We start from the raw sequence: 16,731 nt of genomic DNA, 5'->3' as shown, positions 1-16,731 counted from the left end.
TCCCATAGACTCAATTTTAATTGATTATTTTAAAATGTTAAAACATACTTCCTTTTTCTCTGTAACAACTAAGATATAATTTTTCCTTACTGGAAGTACAGCATCATATTGGTTGCAATGGGTTACTGCTACTGGACAAAGTTAGTGTATTTAATTATGGGGGGGGGGGGTTCAAGCATCAAAATCCAAATTACAGAAAGACCCCCCTATCCGGAAAACCCCAGGTCCCAGGCATTCTGGATAAAAGGTCCCAGGCCTGTATAAATAACCTACCAACTGCTATTTACCTGTAATGCAGCTTGATCCCCTGCTTGTACATCCATGTTCTCATCTTCACACACACAGCCTCTGCTCACAGCACTGGTAAAAGAATATGTCCTTCCCCAGCTAGAAGAACGTTTGTGCCCACTTTGCTCAGAGACCTGACAAAAACAATTTACATGTAATGTGTAAATCTGCTTGCACTATTTAGGAAGTAACTAAGATAATCACAGAATCTGTATGTACGAAAAATAACTGAATATACCCTAAAGATATCCTAACTGACAACAATATGAGGACCCAAAGATAGTTAAAGGAACAGTAACACCAAAAAATGAAAGTGTATAAAAGTAACTAAAATATAATGTGCTGCTGCCCTGCACTGGTAAAAGTTGTGTGTTTACTTCAGAAAGTCTACTATAATTTATATAAATAAGGTGCTGTGTAGTATGGGGGCAGCCATTCAAAGGAGAAAAGGCACAGGCACATAGCAGATAACAGATAAAACACTATTGTATTCTACAGAACTTATCTGTTACCTGCTATGTAACCTGTGCCTTTTCTCCTTTTTTCCAGCTTGAATGGCTGCCCCCGTGTCTACACAGCAGCTTATTATATAAATTATAGTAGTGTTACTGTAGCAAACACACCAGTTTTACCAGTGCAGGGCAACAGTGCATTATATTTGTATTACTTTAAAGCTCTTTCATTTTTTAGTGTTACTGTTCCTTTAACAAGCCTCTCTCATGGAATCCCAGGCATCAGCATTACCCATGTCTCCATTACATGGCTTAAACTGTTAAGAACAACTCTGCAGCAAATATTTCTAAGTTTAAAGACTGCTTTTAAAACTATTACAATGAAAAAAATGAAAGTTGCCAAACAAGATTACTAGAATTTTTTACACATTTAACATGCATTATCTACATTGCATGGTTGACAACAAGACTATAAATCTAATCAGTGTCACATTGGGATATCAGGGGTCCTTGAAAAAAGCTTAGCTCATGAGCCCACTATATTTCTATACACATTATAATATATTCTTCTATCTATTTAGCCTCTTTGTTTCTGTACGGAAATAGGAAATGACTAACTGGTTAGAAGCAGGAGGGCCCACTGACACTTGGGCCCACCAGGAGTTTTCCAGTGGGCCAGTCTGACATTAAATGTGCTTGTTTCCAACATTCCGATCTTGCAAAAGGAAATGGAAATAAAGATCAGAATTGGTAGTACTACTCTACCTGTTTACTGTCTGTCTCTATAACAGCAGACTCCATAACTGGAAAATTCTCGTGGGCACTAGATGGCTTAGTAGGCTCTCCCATAAATACGGGCTTGTCTTGCAGGATCCATTTTCTGTATACTTTAACAACCTTCTTGGTGGCAGATACATCACAGGCAGGCAGGAGAAATGCCTAGCATGGAAATAAAATAAACATTTGCATACAAGTTAAAACAGAAGACAGAAAGGGACAGGGTATGTATTAGCTCAACTATGTTTCTCAGAGACACATATACTTTCTGCCATGAGCAGAAAGCAAAACATTAATATACGCACTGGCTTGTTTTCAAAGTGCTGTAGGGTCCACAGCGCTATACAAATTAAGAGAACATTTTTCATAAAAACTAGTATTCCTTGTACTCCTAGTATTCCTTGACTGTCCATGACATCAGTACAGATCAACATAGTGCATGTCTTCCCCAAACAGCCAGCATTGCAAGGAAGTTGCCCTGTGTCCCCTTCTCTTCCCCAGTTCTACAAGACCAGTACCAATTAATTCTGCTTAGTACATTTTTGCTTTACAGATAGATTATAACTAATAATAACACATATATTTCCTGCACTAGTGTAGGTGACCATTAAGGCATGAGTGATAATAGCATGTTTTTTTTAGATTATGTTGCATAGGATTAAACACAAAATGAAAATGGGATTGTACTTACTAACATACTAACAGATATGTTAGTATATTTCCCTAGTATGTCTTAAGCAGCATTTTAAAGACATCCCATTTTAATTTTGTGTTTAATCTATGCCTCAAAGCAAAGCCATCATCATGGTTTAATAGAAATGGTATATTTCTATGTATTTTTTTTTTTTTTTTGGAGGGATTGGATTTGTTGGACTAATTTCAACCAAGATTAGCTATGTAGCTAAGCAAAATACAGGCAAACTGCCCAAATAAATAGCACAGAGTGAGATGCATTGTCCTGCACTCACAATACATTATTGCAGTAAGCTAGTATATAGCTAAGCTATTGCTATAAAGAGGACTACAGGTATGAGACCCATTATCCAGAATTTTCAGGACCTGTGGGTTTCCATAATTTGGACCTTTATACTATCGTCTATTACGAAATCATTTAAACATAAAATAAACCCAACTGGATTGTTTTGTCTCCTTTAAAAATTAATTATATGTTAGTTGGGATCAAGTACAAGGTATTGTTTTAGAAGTCTATAGAGGATGGCCTTCCCGTATTTGAAAGCTTTCTGAATAACTGGTTTCCAAATAATGGATCCCACACCTGTACTGGTTTCCCCATTTCCCTAGGTGATTTTAACTTTGAAATAAATAAGCATATAGCAAATGAAAAAAACTTGAGCTTGACCACCAGATGGCAGCACCAAAAAGTAAATGACAAGTACCTAACCTATTTCTATTATATTCACTTCTACATATATGTACCTCACACTTTTTTTTTTTTTTTTAATTGCTTCTCCTAAATTGATGCAGTGTTTTCCTTGAGACCAGCTGGTCTATAGCATGGGGCTTCTGCTTACACTCGGCGCAAGATTTGTGCCACTTTGTTCACCTTACCTGCCTAAACACCTCATTGATAAAATTTACATAGCCCCGTGTAGAGAGCAGGATTCTCTGCACCATCTCGTATACGCTTTTCTGATCCTCCTCAATACTGCACAGGCTGGAGTTGCTCGCCCTTCTATCTGACAAGGTACTGCTGTTTGAGTGGTTTTTTTCTTGCTCAGCTAGGACACTGTTGCTCTCCAGTTCAGGATTTTTTTCTTGGTTGACGTTTGCCACAGACACAGACTAGAAAAAAAAACAGAGCTTTGTTTAAAAATGTAGCAAAAAAAACAAATAACTTCCTGTATGATAAAATATATTTAGATCGCAAATTGATAGTGATTAACCATAAAAAATAAAGGTTCCATAGATAGACAGAGTGACCCCCTGACAATGTCTCTCTTTAATAAGTTGGCTGCTACTGTCCTGCATATCTGAGCAGGCCTTGATCAGATACCAACTGGGTGAGACAGACAATCCTTTGGCTCGTACAGTTTTCAGACAATGCATACAGTATGAGGGGCCATATCAAGTAAAACCAACTTTCTATTGTCCCTTTTCATCAGGCCCGCAGACCAAACAGGGGCAGCAGGAAGTGAAGTGGAGCCGCATCTCCTCTTCATTTCCTCATCTGTCGATACACCACACCCTGGCAAATAGATACACTGGCAGATTACATTTTCAAACAGTACCTGTACTTGAAAATTGGGCCACCATACACATACTAAAAACCTTATTAAACAAGATGAATAGTACATGTAAGGGCAGCTAAAGCCTCTCTTAAAGGAACAGTAACACCAAAAAATGAAAGTGTATAAAAGTAATAACAATATAATGTACTGTTGCCCTACATTGCTACAACTGGTGTGTTTGCCTCAGAAACACTACTATGGTTTATATAAGTAAGCTGCTGTGTAGCCCCGGGGGCAGCCATTCAAAGGAGAAAAGGCACAGGTTACTTAGCAGATAAAAGATAAACCCGCATTATATGGGGCTTATCTACTAGTTATCTGCTATGTAACCTGTGCCTTTTCTCCTATTTCCAGCTTGAATGGCTGCCCCCGTGGCTACACAGCAGCTTATTTATATAGTAGCTTTTCTGTAGCAAAAACACCAGTTTTTTGCAGAGCAACAGCACATTATATTTTAATTACTTTAAAACACTTAAATTTTTTGATGTTACTGTTCCTTTAACTGAGCCTGCTGGCCTGTGTATGGCCTTTGCATGGAAAACTGGAACACAAATGGCACGTTGAAAACCATTAAAATAATTAAACAAAAATCAGGTTAATCTGCACTTTCCATGCTATCACGCCAAGCATAAACAGAGGAGCCATCACTTCTAATGCAAATAGCATGTGTGCACTTAAGCTCATCCCAGCTGGAACTGCAGCAGGTCATGTCAAACAAATTTGCTTTGGAAAACCCATTAGTAGGTAAAATAAATGTATCCTGAGAAGATGCCAAAGTAATGCTTAAATTGTAAGGAATATACCTGCAATAGAGCAATATTGTACCCTATGAAATATATCTGCCTGCATGAGAAAATACATGTTTTTCTTTAATATCTGCATTACTCATTTCATTATGTGAAGTACAAGACTATCAATCTAAAGAGAACTATCCAGATTTCCTGATCCTTCAACTGCCAACACAATGATGCTTAGAGAGGTAGTTCATAATTGCAGGGGTGCCTTATTTATTAAAGGAAAACGAAATCCACTTAGCCAACATAAAGCCCCGTACAGGCCACTGTCCCAGATCACAAAACCCTTGCTCTCTAAAAGTCTCTGTGCCCTCTACACTATTTTTAATGAGACAGAATTGTGCAGAGGATGAAATTCGTTAACAACTGGCACCAGGGAGGATGAAAATGTGACATTCACATTCAACAGTGGGTGAAGCTGATGACTGACAACACTGCTGTGCAACCCTACATTAAGGTTGCACAAAATACAAAATTCTGCGAAATCCAACACTTTTTGCAAGATACAGCTGAACTGGGCACAAGCCCTTATGTGACTCTAAAACTCTAGACAACTGTCTAAAAGTTTTTTTTGTTTCATTTTAATAATAAAAATTAGATATTGAATTTGGCTGAATGCTTTGTGGAAGATTTTATATTTGGCCAAAAAACAATTATGGATTTTGAGTATCCCTTGCAAAAATAGCACTCAAAGGCGCAATATCTTTAGAAAAGAAACGGAAAGTTGAAGGCAGGGCTGCTTAGCAAGACTAACGTGATATAGGTTAGCCATACAGTCATCTGCGTGGAAAAAAGATGCAGAGCACTGCTACAAAATTCCCTCATAATAACCCACAAACACTGACTAAATGCGCATACCTGAATTAGCTTGGGTAAAACATCTCCTCCCCCATTTTTGGTGCTCTGACAAGATACTACATATTTCTTTTCCAGAAAGAACGTGACAAGCCACTTTATAAACAGAACTCTAGCTGCCATGTGCTGGATTTTTGTGCTATAAATGTTTTCATTGTTCCGGGTTAAAGTGACATACACTGGCTTTGGTCTTACATCAGGAATATCTGAAAGACAAGCAGAAGAGAAAAAGACAGGTTCTCATTATCATTACATGTCACAAGTAGAAACAAAAACTGAGTAAAAGGAATAGGCAATAATTCAAGGGTTTGTTAGAGTTCCTTAAAGAACTCTCCTTGCAGTCCTGTGTATGACTGAGAAGGGAACCTGAAGCCTTCTAGATGTTGTTAAACTATAACTTCATTCATCCTTGCTAAAGGTTACTGTCCTAGAGCATTTTTGTCTAGTGTTACTAATAGAGCCTTCAGTAATCAACATTAGTGAGATGTACATGGTACGTAAAAGAGCCATGAAATTGCCCCCATGCCATAAGAGAGGGTGTGGACAGCCAATATGTCAACAAAAAGTCAGCCCCCTCAGTGAGCAGCAAATGCACAACTGGAGTACTGATGTGTGTTACTATTAGTAATGTTCCTAAAACCTGCAGGACATACAGGTTTACAAGCGGGTCAGATGTGTTTGGATCGGCATCCGCACAACTTTCATTTGTGGGTGAAAGTTGTACCCCACTTCCGCCTCAGACGTTGCTATTTATACATGCATGACTTTGTGCCCTGCCCAGAGAGGGGCAGGTCAGACTCAGGTTTATAAATACCATGACTCAGTGAATATGGGTTGGGTGAGGAGGTTTTTTTTCCAAAGTTTGTATGTGCTACTTCTCTATTACAAGAACCATGACCATGCAGTCTGTTAACACACAAGTTAAAAGCAGTTCACACATTCTCTGTACATGCCAATCTAACCTCGTTGATACATTTCAATTTGATGCATTACATCAGTAATTAAACTATAAACTCACCAAGTACGGGCTTGTAAAGGTTGGTTAGTTTAGTAAAGGATGGAAACAAGTGGTGCAGATAATACTTTCTAAACATGTTAAAAAGAAACTTGAAGCCTGTGTCCTGGTTTTCTTTGTTTCTCCATGATAAGCTTGCAGCCTTAAAAAACAGGAAAATTGTGCTTGTTAGTACACATGCATATCTATGCACATAAAACCACACTACGGTGCCTTTATTTTAACCCACTCAAGCACAAACACAATTATTTATCATGGGTCTATCCACAGAAGAGCTGAGGTGCAGCGGGTTAATTGGCATAACAGAATAAAAAGTGAAAAGACAAAACAGAACTTTCCCCAAATTTTTGGTAGAATTTAATATATCAAATTCTATTTATGGATTTTTGCTTACTGCAGGCAGGGGCAGAATTTAACATTCTTCCTGATATTCTAGAATGAATGTGACTACAGATTCTTTTTTGTAATCTAAGAAACGCGTTCAAGACAAAACTTTTCTGTTAATTTTTTGTGAGTATGAGTTTTCCTGCAATTTACTAAAGCATTTTTTGAACTTCCCTTAGGGTTTTTTTTTTTTTTACCTGCTCCCGTGGCATAAATAATCATAACCTACGGCAACATTGTTGAATGTTTTGCTGCATTAGAACACTATAACAATACAGATTTGAAACATGCCAAAAATGTTTTTGAGGTAGAATACATTTTCATATTACAGTTCCTTCAAAACAGAATAGAATTTGGCACCTTAAAAAAAATGATTGGCATAAATTGCGCAGGGAATTATCTTTTGGTGACAAAACATAGGAAACATAGATCAAGGCATATCATTAAAGTGAAACAATGGCAAGGTACTGATGCACTATATCTGTTCAATGAGTTTGTTGTTTGTCCAACTAACCTGCACTAAACTACTGTTTGGTAAAATTACTGTTCAAATTTTACCAACACTTGCTAAATCAGCACCATGTCAGAGGCACAAACATTAAGATGGAAGGCTCCATTTTGTATCTACATTCTGGAGGAGGCAGGAGTACAGGCACTGTACAATAAAACCCTTCAGTTACTGCTTCAGGGCACAACTTTACAAATCAAGCATCCTAAAGCAAAGCCATAACTGCACTAAGGGGGTCATTTACTGTCAGATTGTTTTTTTCAATTTGGATCTTTAGTGCTAGAAGTCACAGAAGAAAGAAGCCAATTTTCTGTAATTTTCTATGCATCAAAATGGCTAAAAATCTGAATCCAACAATTTGCCAGCTAAAACTTGTCGAGATCACATATAAGTCAATGGCATATGATCCCTTCCTTCCATTGAGGGTCCTTCTTTTGCTTCGAAACTTTAAAGGTTTAAGATTTTTGCTGCTGTTTTTTTGTGCAACAATTCGAAAAAATGACAATTTTCATGCGACAAGTCAAAAAATTCTTATCAGCCTTTTAGTAATTTTAAAATAACAAAAAATGAGAAATGTTAGAGTTTTAGTAAACCTGTTCCTAATAGTGACTGCATATTTAAACTTTTCTTAACAAGTCTTGCTAGGAACTATTGGTAACCAGCTCCCAATGTCACCTAATGGATAGATGCGCCCTTATACATTACGCATTTGTGTTTTAAAGGTCACTTTACCTACTTTGCTTTGAGCCAATTCCAGACATTTTTAGAGCTGACTTCACATATGAGACAGCTCTTGTATCTGTTAAAGTTTCATACCTGATGTACCATATATTTTAACAGCATTTCTAAGAAAAAGCAGCTCTGGTCTTCTGGATTTTTTTCACCAGACACAGCGGGCAATAGTGGTGTTATCTCCTCTGGAAGAATTTTACCTAGAAAAAAATAAAAGTATATATAAATATGCAGGCAATGCACCTGCAGCCTCACTAGTGTTCCAGCTGCACAATAATGTGGTATATAGCTTCAACTAAACTATGATGGAAAACCTGTGGGTACAGAACTACAACTTCCAAAATAAAATGGCAGTAATGTTGTATGGTTGTTAAAAACTGTTTGTGTCCTGCAGGCTTTCCCACAACCAGCCAACACTAAGTTATTAAACTTGCGCTGTTACTAACCATCTGGTAAACTGTAATTAGGGTTTATAAGTTTGTCCAGTGTGCAGGGACCCCATGATGACATTACAGCAGGAAAGCCGGGCACAAGGCATGCAAATATTAGTACTTGCTCCTCTCCACAGTTGGTCTGCAGTGCTTGAAGCCAAAGGAGAAAAAGTCGCATTCCTTCACATCGTATCTAGAGAATTGAAGAAAGAATCTAATTTATCGACGTACACTCAGCAAAGAACGTTGAGTACAGAGACTAAAACTTGATAGGTAGTGTTAACAAGGACCCTGCTGGGATAAAATTTATATAAAGCAATAGCTTAACCTACAATAGCCACACAAGTTCCAGAACACAGGTGGAAGCAACAGAAACCTGCAGTCTTAGATAAAAGGCCTTTTACATGCTCCATATCAGAGATAGCAAGAAATCAGGCAAAAGGCCAGCCTGCTGGTGTATCTGAGAGGAAGGAAGCTGGCCACCACATGTTTACAAAGCAATAAATCCCAAACCCAAGCACAAAAACATATTATATATATATATATGCATCAGGAGAGAGCCGGCACTCACGTCAATCGGGTCACAATAGCCTGGGTGCAGGTCCAAGTGAAGAATTAAATACAGCAGCGAAGAGATCCGCACTCACAGGACTTATAGAATTAATCTGGTGTTTATTGAGAAGACTAACGTTTCGGCTACCTGAGGTAGCTGAAACGTTAGTCTTCTCAATAAACACCAGATTAATTCTATAAGTAAGTCCTGTGAGTGCGGATCTCTTCGCTGCTATATATATATATATAGAAACAACAACATATATATATATATATATATATATATATATATATATATATATATATATATATATATATATATATATTGTTGTTTCTATATATATATATATATATATATATATATATATATATATATATATATATATATATATATATATATATATATATATATATATGTTGTTGTTTCTATATATATATATATATTGGTTTTTAAACAATGAGTTTTCAATAAAAATTTTTTTTGAATTTTAAGGGTGTGCCGGTCATGGATTATTTCATGCTAAATACTCAGATTTTGGCTGTGCACCCCACAGAATACTAAAAGCCTTGGAGTGCAGACACCATCAGGACTGATATATATATATATATATATATATATATATATATTATAGTTCCAGCAAGGATAGCACACCACAAAATAGGGGTTGAAGCCTGGGTGCTATGGCAAAAAAACTCAAAATATAAAATGCAATAAAAGCCAGCACTCACAGGACTTTAAGACATGCAATCTGAAAAAAATATGTTCACAAGAAGTTTCCTTACATGGTTTTTTATTTATCCAACGTTTCAGTTCCTTACAGGAACTTTCATCGGGGAGATACCTCCCTGACGAAAGTAGAATTCTCAACACATTGCTTTCACATACAATATAGTTACTTAAAAGGCAGTAGCACTTAATAATGAGAAAAAAAGCAGTGATAGAAGGTGAGCTAAAAGTAAACAGTTAGTAGGCTTGCAGATTATTTGACAGAACTTAGATGTTAGACTATACATGGGGGATTTATCCTCACTACACCACTATAACAAATATAATAGCCAATGCTAAATACGGAATCTACGCTTTACAAAGTATGTCTGTCCCATCTATGCAGAAGGGAAGGGAGGAGATGCAAACAATGGCATTTTATAGACATGACATCATTGCTTTAAGGGAAAGGGCAGTAACAGCTGCAAGGTGAGGAATGACAGACTAATAGAAAAGGTGGCACAGAGAAGGATTTGTGGCTTACGGTAAGAAAAAAATCCAGTCTCCCGTGCCCTCATGTAAGAATCAATTTTTTATTAGGAACTCTCTTTACAATAAAGCAAAATGCAAAGACAGCAAATGTGCTATCTGTGCCCAACTCTCAAACACACAGACCTTTAGACCAAAACTCTTAAAGGAAAAGTAACACTAACATTTTTTAAGTAAAAAAGCTATTCTACCCTGCACCAATAACTGCCCTATCCTGCAAACCCCTTAGTATTTTAAATGCTTTAATAGAAAATACCTGCTAAAACTTGGCTTCCTGTCAACTACGGCGATACGGCGAAGGAAGGAGCTGTATCCACCATGCGACGATCGATTGATCGAGCCTATCCTTCTTTCTGTATTGGAAGGAGTCAGGCTTGGCTCGATCAAACGATGGTCGTATAGTGGATGCAGCTCCTTCCTTCGCCGTATCGCCTTATTTCGGTATCATGCCCACAGAGACATGAGCCCTGAGCCCCTTGAGATACTAGGCCAGACACAGTCTCCTTGTTAGCACCACTGAAGTAATGTAATACCAGTTGCATAGATTGCACTAGGCCTAGTAACCTGCAGAAACCAAGCAGCAGGCAGTACTTATTTGTAACTTGACAGAAGGCAAACTTTTGATTGGTTGCGACAGGTAACCAAACATGAAAACTATTACTTTACTTCATAGTAGAATTACAGAAGCTGATGAGTTTTTGGCCAACCACAGACACAAGAACTTATGAAGGTGATACAAGTGTGACACACACACACAGTTAAAAGCCATACCTTTATAGAGTTTCCAGTGTGTAAAAGCTTTTTTAAAACTGATCCTGAAAAAAATGAAAAAAGGGTACAATGTAAAACATATACAGAATAAAAGCAGCTCATGATGGGGAATCAAGTAAGCAATATGTGCTGGAATATGTGGGGTTGTGAATACAGTATTAATGTTAAGTAAATCAATTTACTAACAGATGGATCAGCAAACTACAACCCTCTGGTTACTGATAAACTACAACTCACAGAATCCCAACATATAAGGCTGTCAATGAGTTGTAGCTCAACAGCTGGAGGATGCAAATTGCCTGTCCCTATAGCAGAAAATGGTTGGTCTGCCAAAGAAACAAAGAGAAACAGAGGGTTATTAAGCAACACATGACAATGAGAGACAAAATGGCACGCCTCTGGGGACAGCTAGCAGAACGATCTGGAAACTAAAGGAGAAACTGAATATCCTAAACTCATTAATAATTTTCATTTGCAGCCCCAAAGTGCACAGAGGCACAACCAAAACCGTTCTGTTTGGGGATGATAACAAAAACTAAATGAACAGGAAGGAAGAAGTTTTCAAGAAGCTTTTGCAGATGTCTCTGTTTCCTCCAACAACAAGAGATGCTGCTTCCTGTGACCCTCCATTTCCACAAATTATTTCCACAGATACATTGATGCAGACTCAGCACTAGGCTGAAACTCATTCCCTGACCTCTAAAAGACAGTTTGTTTTTACCTTAGTAAACACAATATATTAAGAGTGTAGAGAGAGTTTATATTTTTAGACAATTTTACTGTACTTCTATACAGTATAGGCTTTCTGAAGGCAAAATGTATTTGTGCACTGCCTGCTGCTACAAACAGTCCCTCGCAAAACCAGAGAACAGGAGATTAATGCTTGCTTAAAGGAGAAGGGAAATGTTAGGCCCCCCCAGTGATTGTATGCATTGTATGTATAAACACGCACCAGCCCAGGGTACATGCAGGCCAGTAATCCTCTGGTCTTCTCTCTTTGCACTTGCTGTGCATGTACAGTAGAGTGAAAAGCTGCACTTTTTTTTTTTTTTTTTAAGTTGTCTTTTTGACCCTACTGCACATGCACGGGCATTTGCCTGAAGTGGACTGACACATTTATAAACAATTACTTGTGGATGCAGTTTTAATTCCATGAGATTGCCATTAAAATCTACAGGGACTTATTCCAAGCATTCTGCTACTTTCTCAAGGAGCTTTATTTACACTAGTGACTAAAATGCCTGGGATTGCTACATGTACCATTGCCTTTAAGATAACAGTACACAGAGGATTTTGTCAGTCACTTAGCAGCAGAATTAGAAGGTGCCCTGGCTGAGTCACAGCTAGTGGTGACTGGCCAGCACTTTGCTCAAAAATGTCACTAGCTCTCCCACACCTTGAGAAAAGGAGACTTGAGAGAAGGTATGAAGACAGGGCAGTGAACTTACAAAAGGGAATTGTAAGGTCTTGTAAGGTCACCTACATGCTTGTTAATAAAATAAATAATAAAGGGAGGATGACAGGCAGTGATTTTGCAAAGTTTAAAGGAGAAAGAAAGGTAAAAACTAAGTAAGCTTTATCAGAAAGGTCTATGTAAATACAGCCATAAGCACTCATAGAAATACTGCACCGACTTCTCTGAAAAAAGATTTCTTGTGTCTGTAATTCCTGTGCCACAGACACGCAGCTTTCTGTTCTCTGCTCTTTCCTGCTCCCCCCTCCCTCAAGAATGCTAAGAACTCACTCCCCCCCTTAGGAATGTGGATCTGAGCCAATCAGCAGGAAGCTGACTCATAGTTTAACTAACTGAGCATGTTCACTTGCTCTGGGTGTCTGTGCAGGAGCGAGGCATTGTGGGAACTTTCTTTACACAGCTCAGCGTTTTTTCTTCCTGTTTGGCTTCTGATCATCTGAACGGGAGAAATATGGGGAGACTTAAGGGCACTGTTGAGAGAACTGAAGGTATGCCTGCAGCTTGAGATTAACTCTTAACTAGCCTTTCCTTCTCCTTTAAGGACAAATAAAAAACTATTTAAATTTGTATTATGGCATAGTGCTGCTGTGCTAATTCCTGTGGCCAGAAGCCTGGTCAGAGGACACAGCCCCTTAACTTGCCAAGCATCTGTACTGTGTAATTACCCAGCACTCCTGTTAGCATAAAACTGCTCCAGCCTAAGGTACTTCTTGGGAGCAATTCTCTTCCTGCTTCTTCTTTCTTCACATGGGTGTGCATGGGCAGAAGAGTGATACCTGCCTCATTTACTGCTCATGTAGCGGCCCCAGGATTTTGAATAAAGAAGAAGCGGAAGAAGAGCATCACTCCATGGTGCTCACACAGAAGTACCCCACGCTGGTGCAGTTTTCTGGAGCACAGGCCCAGTGCATCAGGAACCCCTCCAGTGACTCAAGTTTTCCTTCTCCTTTAATTGGTTTTTTTTTTAGTAGATGGCGATTCAAATTAGGGAAAGATCCCTAATCCACTATCTGGAAACCCCAGGTACCAAGCATCCCTGATAGAATATCCCATATCTGTACAACACGAATGTCATTTATCAGCTTGGTGGTATAAACTGTATTCACTTAAATCAGTAACTCCACCATCTAGACGCATATATGAATAAACATTACCTATACTGTGCTCGGATGAGTAGTGAAACGTCTTCAATGATTACCAAACAAGTCCAGTTGCTTTAAATTTATTTATACTAGATATACCATGACCTGGATGAATGAAAATCTTCATAGACATACCTATACTGTGATACTGCCAGCGATAAAATATCCTTTCAGGTAGTAGTTGTAGAATTTTCTAAAATAAAAAAAAAAAAATGTAAAAAAAAAAAAAAATACACAACAGAAAAATTTTGTAGAGACAACAATACATGTGTTAAATGAGTACATCAATTTAACAATTTTTTTTTTTTTTTTTTGCTTATTAAGGCACATTTTCATTCAATTGTTTAAAATCTCAGAGGATTTTTTGTGCTTTCATGCTAACCTTTATGATCTCACACATTCATACTTTTTTCTATTAGGCTTATAAATGTAGGTGAAGAATCCTCTAAATTTGACTCAGCACTCCTGTATGCCTGAACTCAGAGACACAGTGTTGGACCAGGTACAGATATAAGGAGCAGATTTCAGCACAAACTGCATACTCACGCATTTCACTCAATACTCAAGTTACAGACCCAAAAGAGCACTGATTTAAGAGTAGGGGCGGATTCTTAACCTGCGTTTATCCGCAAGTCAAGAATCCGCCATGTGTGGCATAAGCATAAGAGGGGATATACTTAATAAATCACAGATGAAATTAGGCTGAAAGTCTGACCTTCTCTAATGTCTAGCAACAAGCTTTCTTTTAAATAAAAATGCTTAATAAATATTTTATAATGTTTACAAATCTTCTATAAAAATAGCAATAGCCAGCACTAGATATTGAAAATAAATCCTGAACTCCTTATTTTCTTAAGTATACTCACTTCAAAAAGAAAGAGAATAGAGTCCAGCTCCTCCCTTTGTGATTTATTCCCTGGAAACAAAAGTAAATAGGATTATTATAGATGATTTGCTTTTACTTGAAATAAGGTTGACCTAAGTACATAATGGGCTACGGTTTGATCACTGGCACAACTCACTACTACCTACATGCCACTCACATGAATGCCATTCCAAATGTTATCAATCCCACCAATTTTTCCCCATACACAATAGGGCAAATTAAAAAAACAGCGCACTGCAAACAAACCTGTGCATGCGTGCGTGCATGTGTGTGTGTTCCACAAATATATATATCTCAACTAATTACATCTAAAATCTCTGGATATCTGACCCACATGTGGATGGCCACATTTTTACTGATGTCAGAGTGGCCCATTGCTTAGTACTCTACATGTAAGTGGCCTGACTGTGACCCACTACATGTACAAAACTGGCTCTTTGGGAGAGGTTGTGAAATATTTCAGTAACTAAGAAAAAAACTACATGCATTTGTGACCAGGTTAACATCTAGACAACAGTGTTTGAGTATTAATAAAAACATTATTCCCTTCAAAGACAACCAAAATAGATTTAAAAAAATGTGCACATTCACATTCCAGTTTGCCAATGCAAATCCATTATGTTTTTGATATACAGTATGTAGTCAGGCTGCCAGTGTAGATTGTGGTGAAGTAATGATGTATTTCTTGAATTTGTATATGGAAGGGGTAAGAGTTAAGCATATAGACCTTTTTGGTAGATTACTGCATCAGCTACCCCTTGTACACACCAAATAAAGACACCAATAAAATATTAAAGTTTCTCAATTTACAAAAACAAAAGTGACATTTCTGATAATTTATCTACTTATATTCAATTTATGCTGCACCTACAATCTCCCATTGTCTAAGGTGTAAAGACCTAACTAATTATGTGCTTGACTGGCCAAGCAGCAATAAGCTACTAATTCTAGCGAGCCTTATTTCTCGGTTGATTAATGGATGGTGTAGTCAAATGCACAAACATAATTTTAATTAAATTAAAGGGCTTGTGTAAACACAAAGCTCTAAATCCTTCATATTAACAAAATGCATAAAAAGCAGGCATACCTTTTAGCTTTAAGCTACTTTCCAGTGTAATGAAATTTTCATAGAAGATAAAATAAATGTGAGAATAATGAGCTTCAAAAAACTGCTTCAGTTCACTCGACTCCTGATTATCTGAAAAACCACAGAAAACATTTTTATTAGTGAGTTTCAATCCAATGAGGAACAAAATAAAAAAAAAAAAACAGTTGCCACTCTGGCTAACAAATTTTGTATTTTTTTTTCCTGAGGGCGATGGCACATGGGGAGATTAGTAGCCTGTGATTGAATCTCAGCTACCACGGGCGCTTCTCACATTCGTTTACTGATGTAGAGGTTTCCTGCTGTGCAGGAGATTTTTGCCCTCCCTGAGATTGCTTTAGGATACCTGCATTACGGTTTGATAGGCGTCCCGCCCCAGTCAAACTCCCCTGTGCAGGAAACTTCAGGCTACTTTGGAAAACAATGCGCTACGTATGCCTTCCCACCAGCGATTCATTTTATGGCTTGTGGCAAGGCATTTTGGGGAGATTAGTCACCCAAGGTAGCAGAGGCTTAACCACAGACAACTAATCCCCACGTGCCACTGTCCAACAATATGTGGATGTCTAGATCAGTGCTGTCCAACTGGCGGCCAGTGGCCCGCATGCGGCCCTCGACCCCCCCCTCTGTGTGGCCCCCCACTTGTCTGGCTGCTTTGATGGCTTAACTTTGTGTTAGGTTTAAATGGTATCAATACTGAGATTAACTGGCCCCCTGCATGGTTATCACCTCAGATTCAGGCTGTAATCCCTCTGTATTGTTTAAAAATGTAATCCCCTGTGTTCACACCTTTTAATCTCTGCATTGTTCAACCCCTGCAGTGTTCACACCTAAGGCTCAGGCTGTAATCACCCACATTGTTCACCTCTTCACACCTCAGACATTGTATGTACTGCCAGGCCTATGCTGCCTGTGTATAGGCAGCATAGGGTAGGCAGAGTATGGCACATAGGCAGCATAGGGCAGGGAGGGTATGGCACCAACAGGCAGCATAGGACAGGCAGAGTATGGCACACACAGGCAGCATAGGACAGGCAGAGTGCTGCTTTGTGTGCCATACT

At 38.2% G+C, this 16,731-nt stretch overlaps 1 protein-coding gene across 4 annotated transcripts in view; it reads right to left on the bottom strand.

Moving 5' to 3' along the window:
- ralgapa2 (Ral GTPase activating protein, alpha subunit 2 (catalytic)) overlaps positions 1-16,731 on the bottom strand; it is a 183,806-nt gene that overhangs the window by 138,365 nt on the left and 28,710 nt on the right. For all 4 annotated transcript variants that reach the window (XM_031901519.1, XM_031901518.1, XM_031901520.1 and 1 more), the window contains 11 exon segments: positions 15,653-15,763; positions 14,546-14,595; positions 13,815-13,872; positions 11,064-11,107; positions 8,501-8,678; positions 8,139-8,254; positions 6,434-6,572; positions 5,419-5,621; positions 3,087-3,320; positions 1,506-1,679; positions 288-422 (listed from right to left, as the gene is read on the bottom strand). In XM_031901519.1, coding sequence (XP_031757379.1) covers positions 288-422; positions 1,506-1,679; positions 3,087-3,320; positions 5,419-5,621; positions 6,434-6,572; positions 8,139-8,254; positions 8,501-8,678; positions 11,064-11,107; positions 13,815-13,872; positions 14,546-14,595; positions 15,653-15,763 — 1,442 coding nt within the window.

The sequence above is a fragment of the Xenopus tropicalis genome, chromosome 5 (genome assembly GCF_000004195.4).
Source record: "Xenopus tropicalis strain Nigerian chromosome 5, UCB_Xtro_10.0, whole genome shotgun sequence".
NCBI lineage: Eukaryota > Metazoa > Chordata > Amphibia > Anura > Pipidae > Xenopus > Xenopus tropicalis.
Note: the sequence above shows the minus strand (reverse complement) of the source record. Positions and strands in the feature narration are given on the sequence as shown.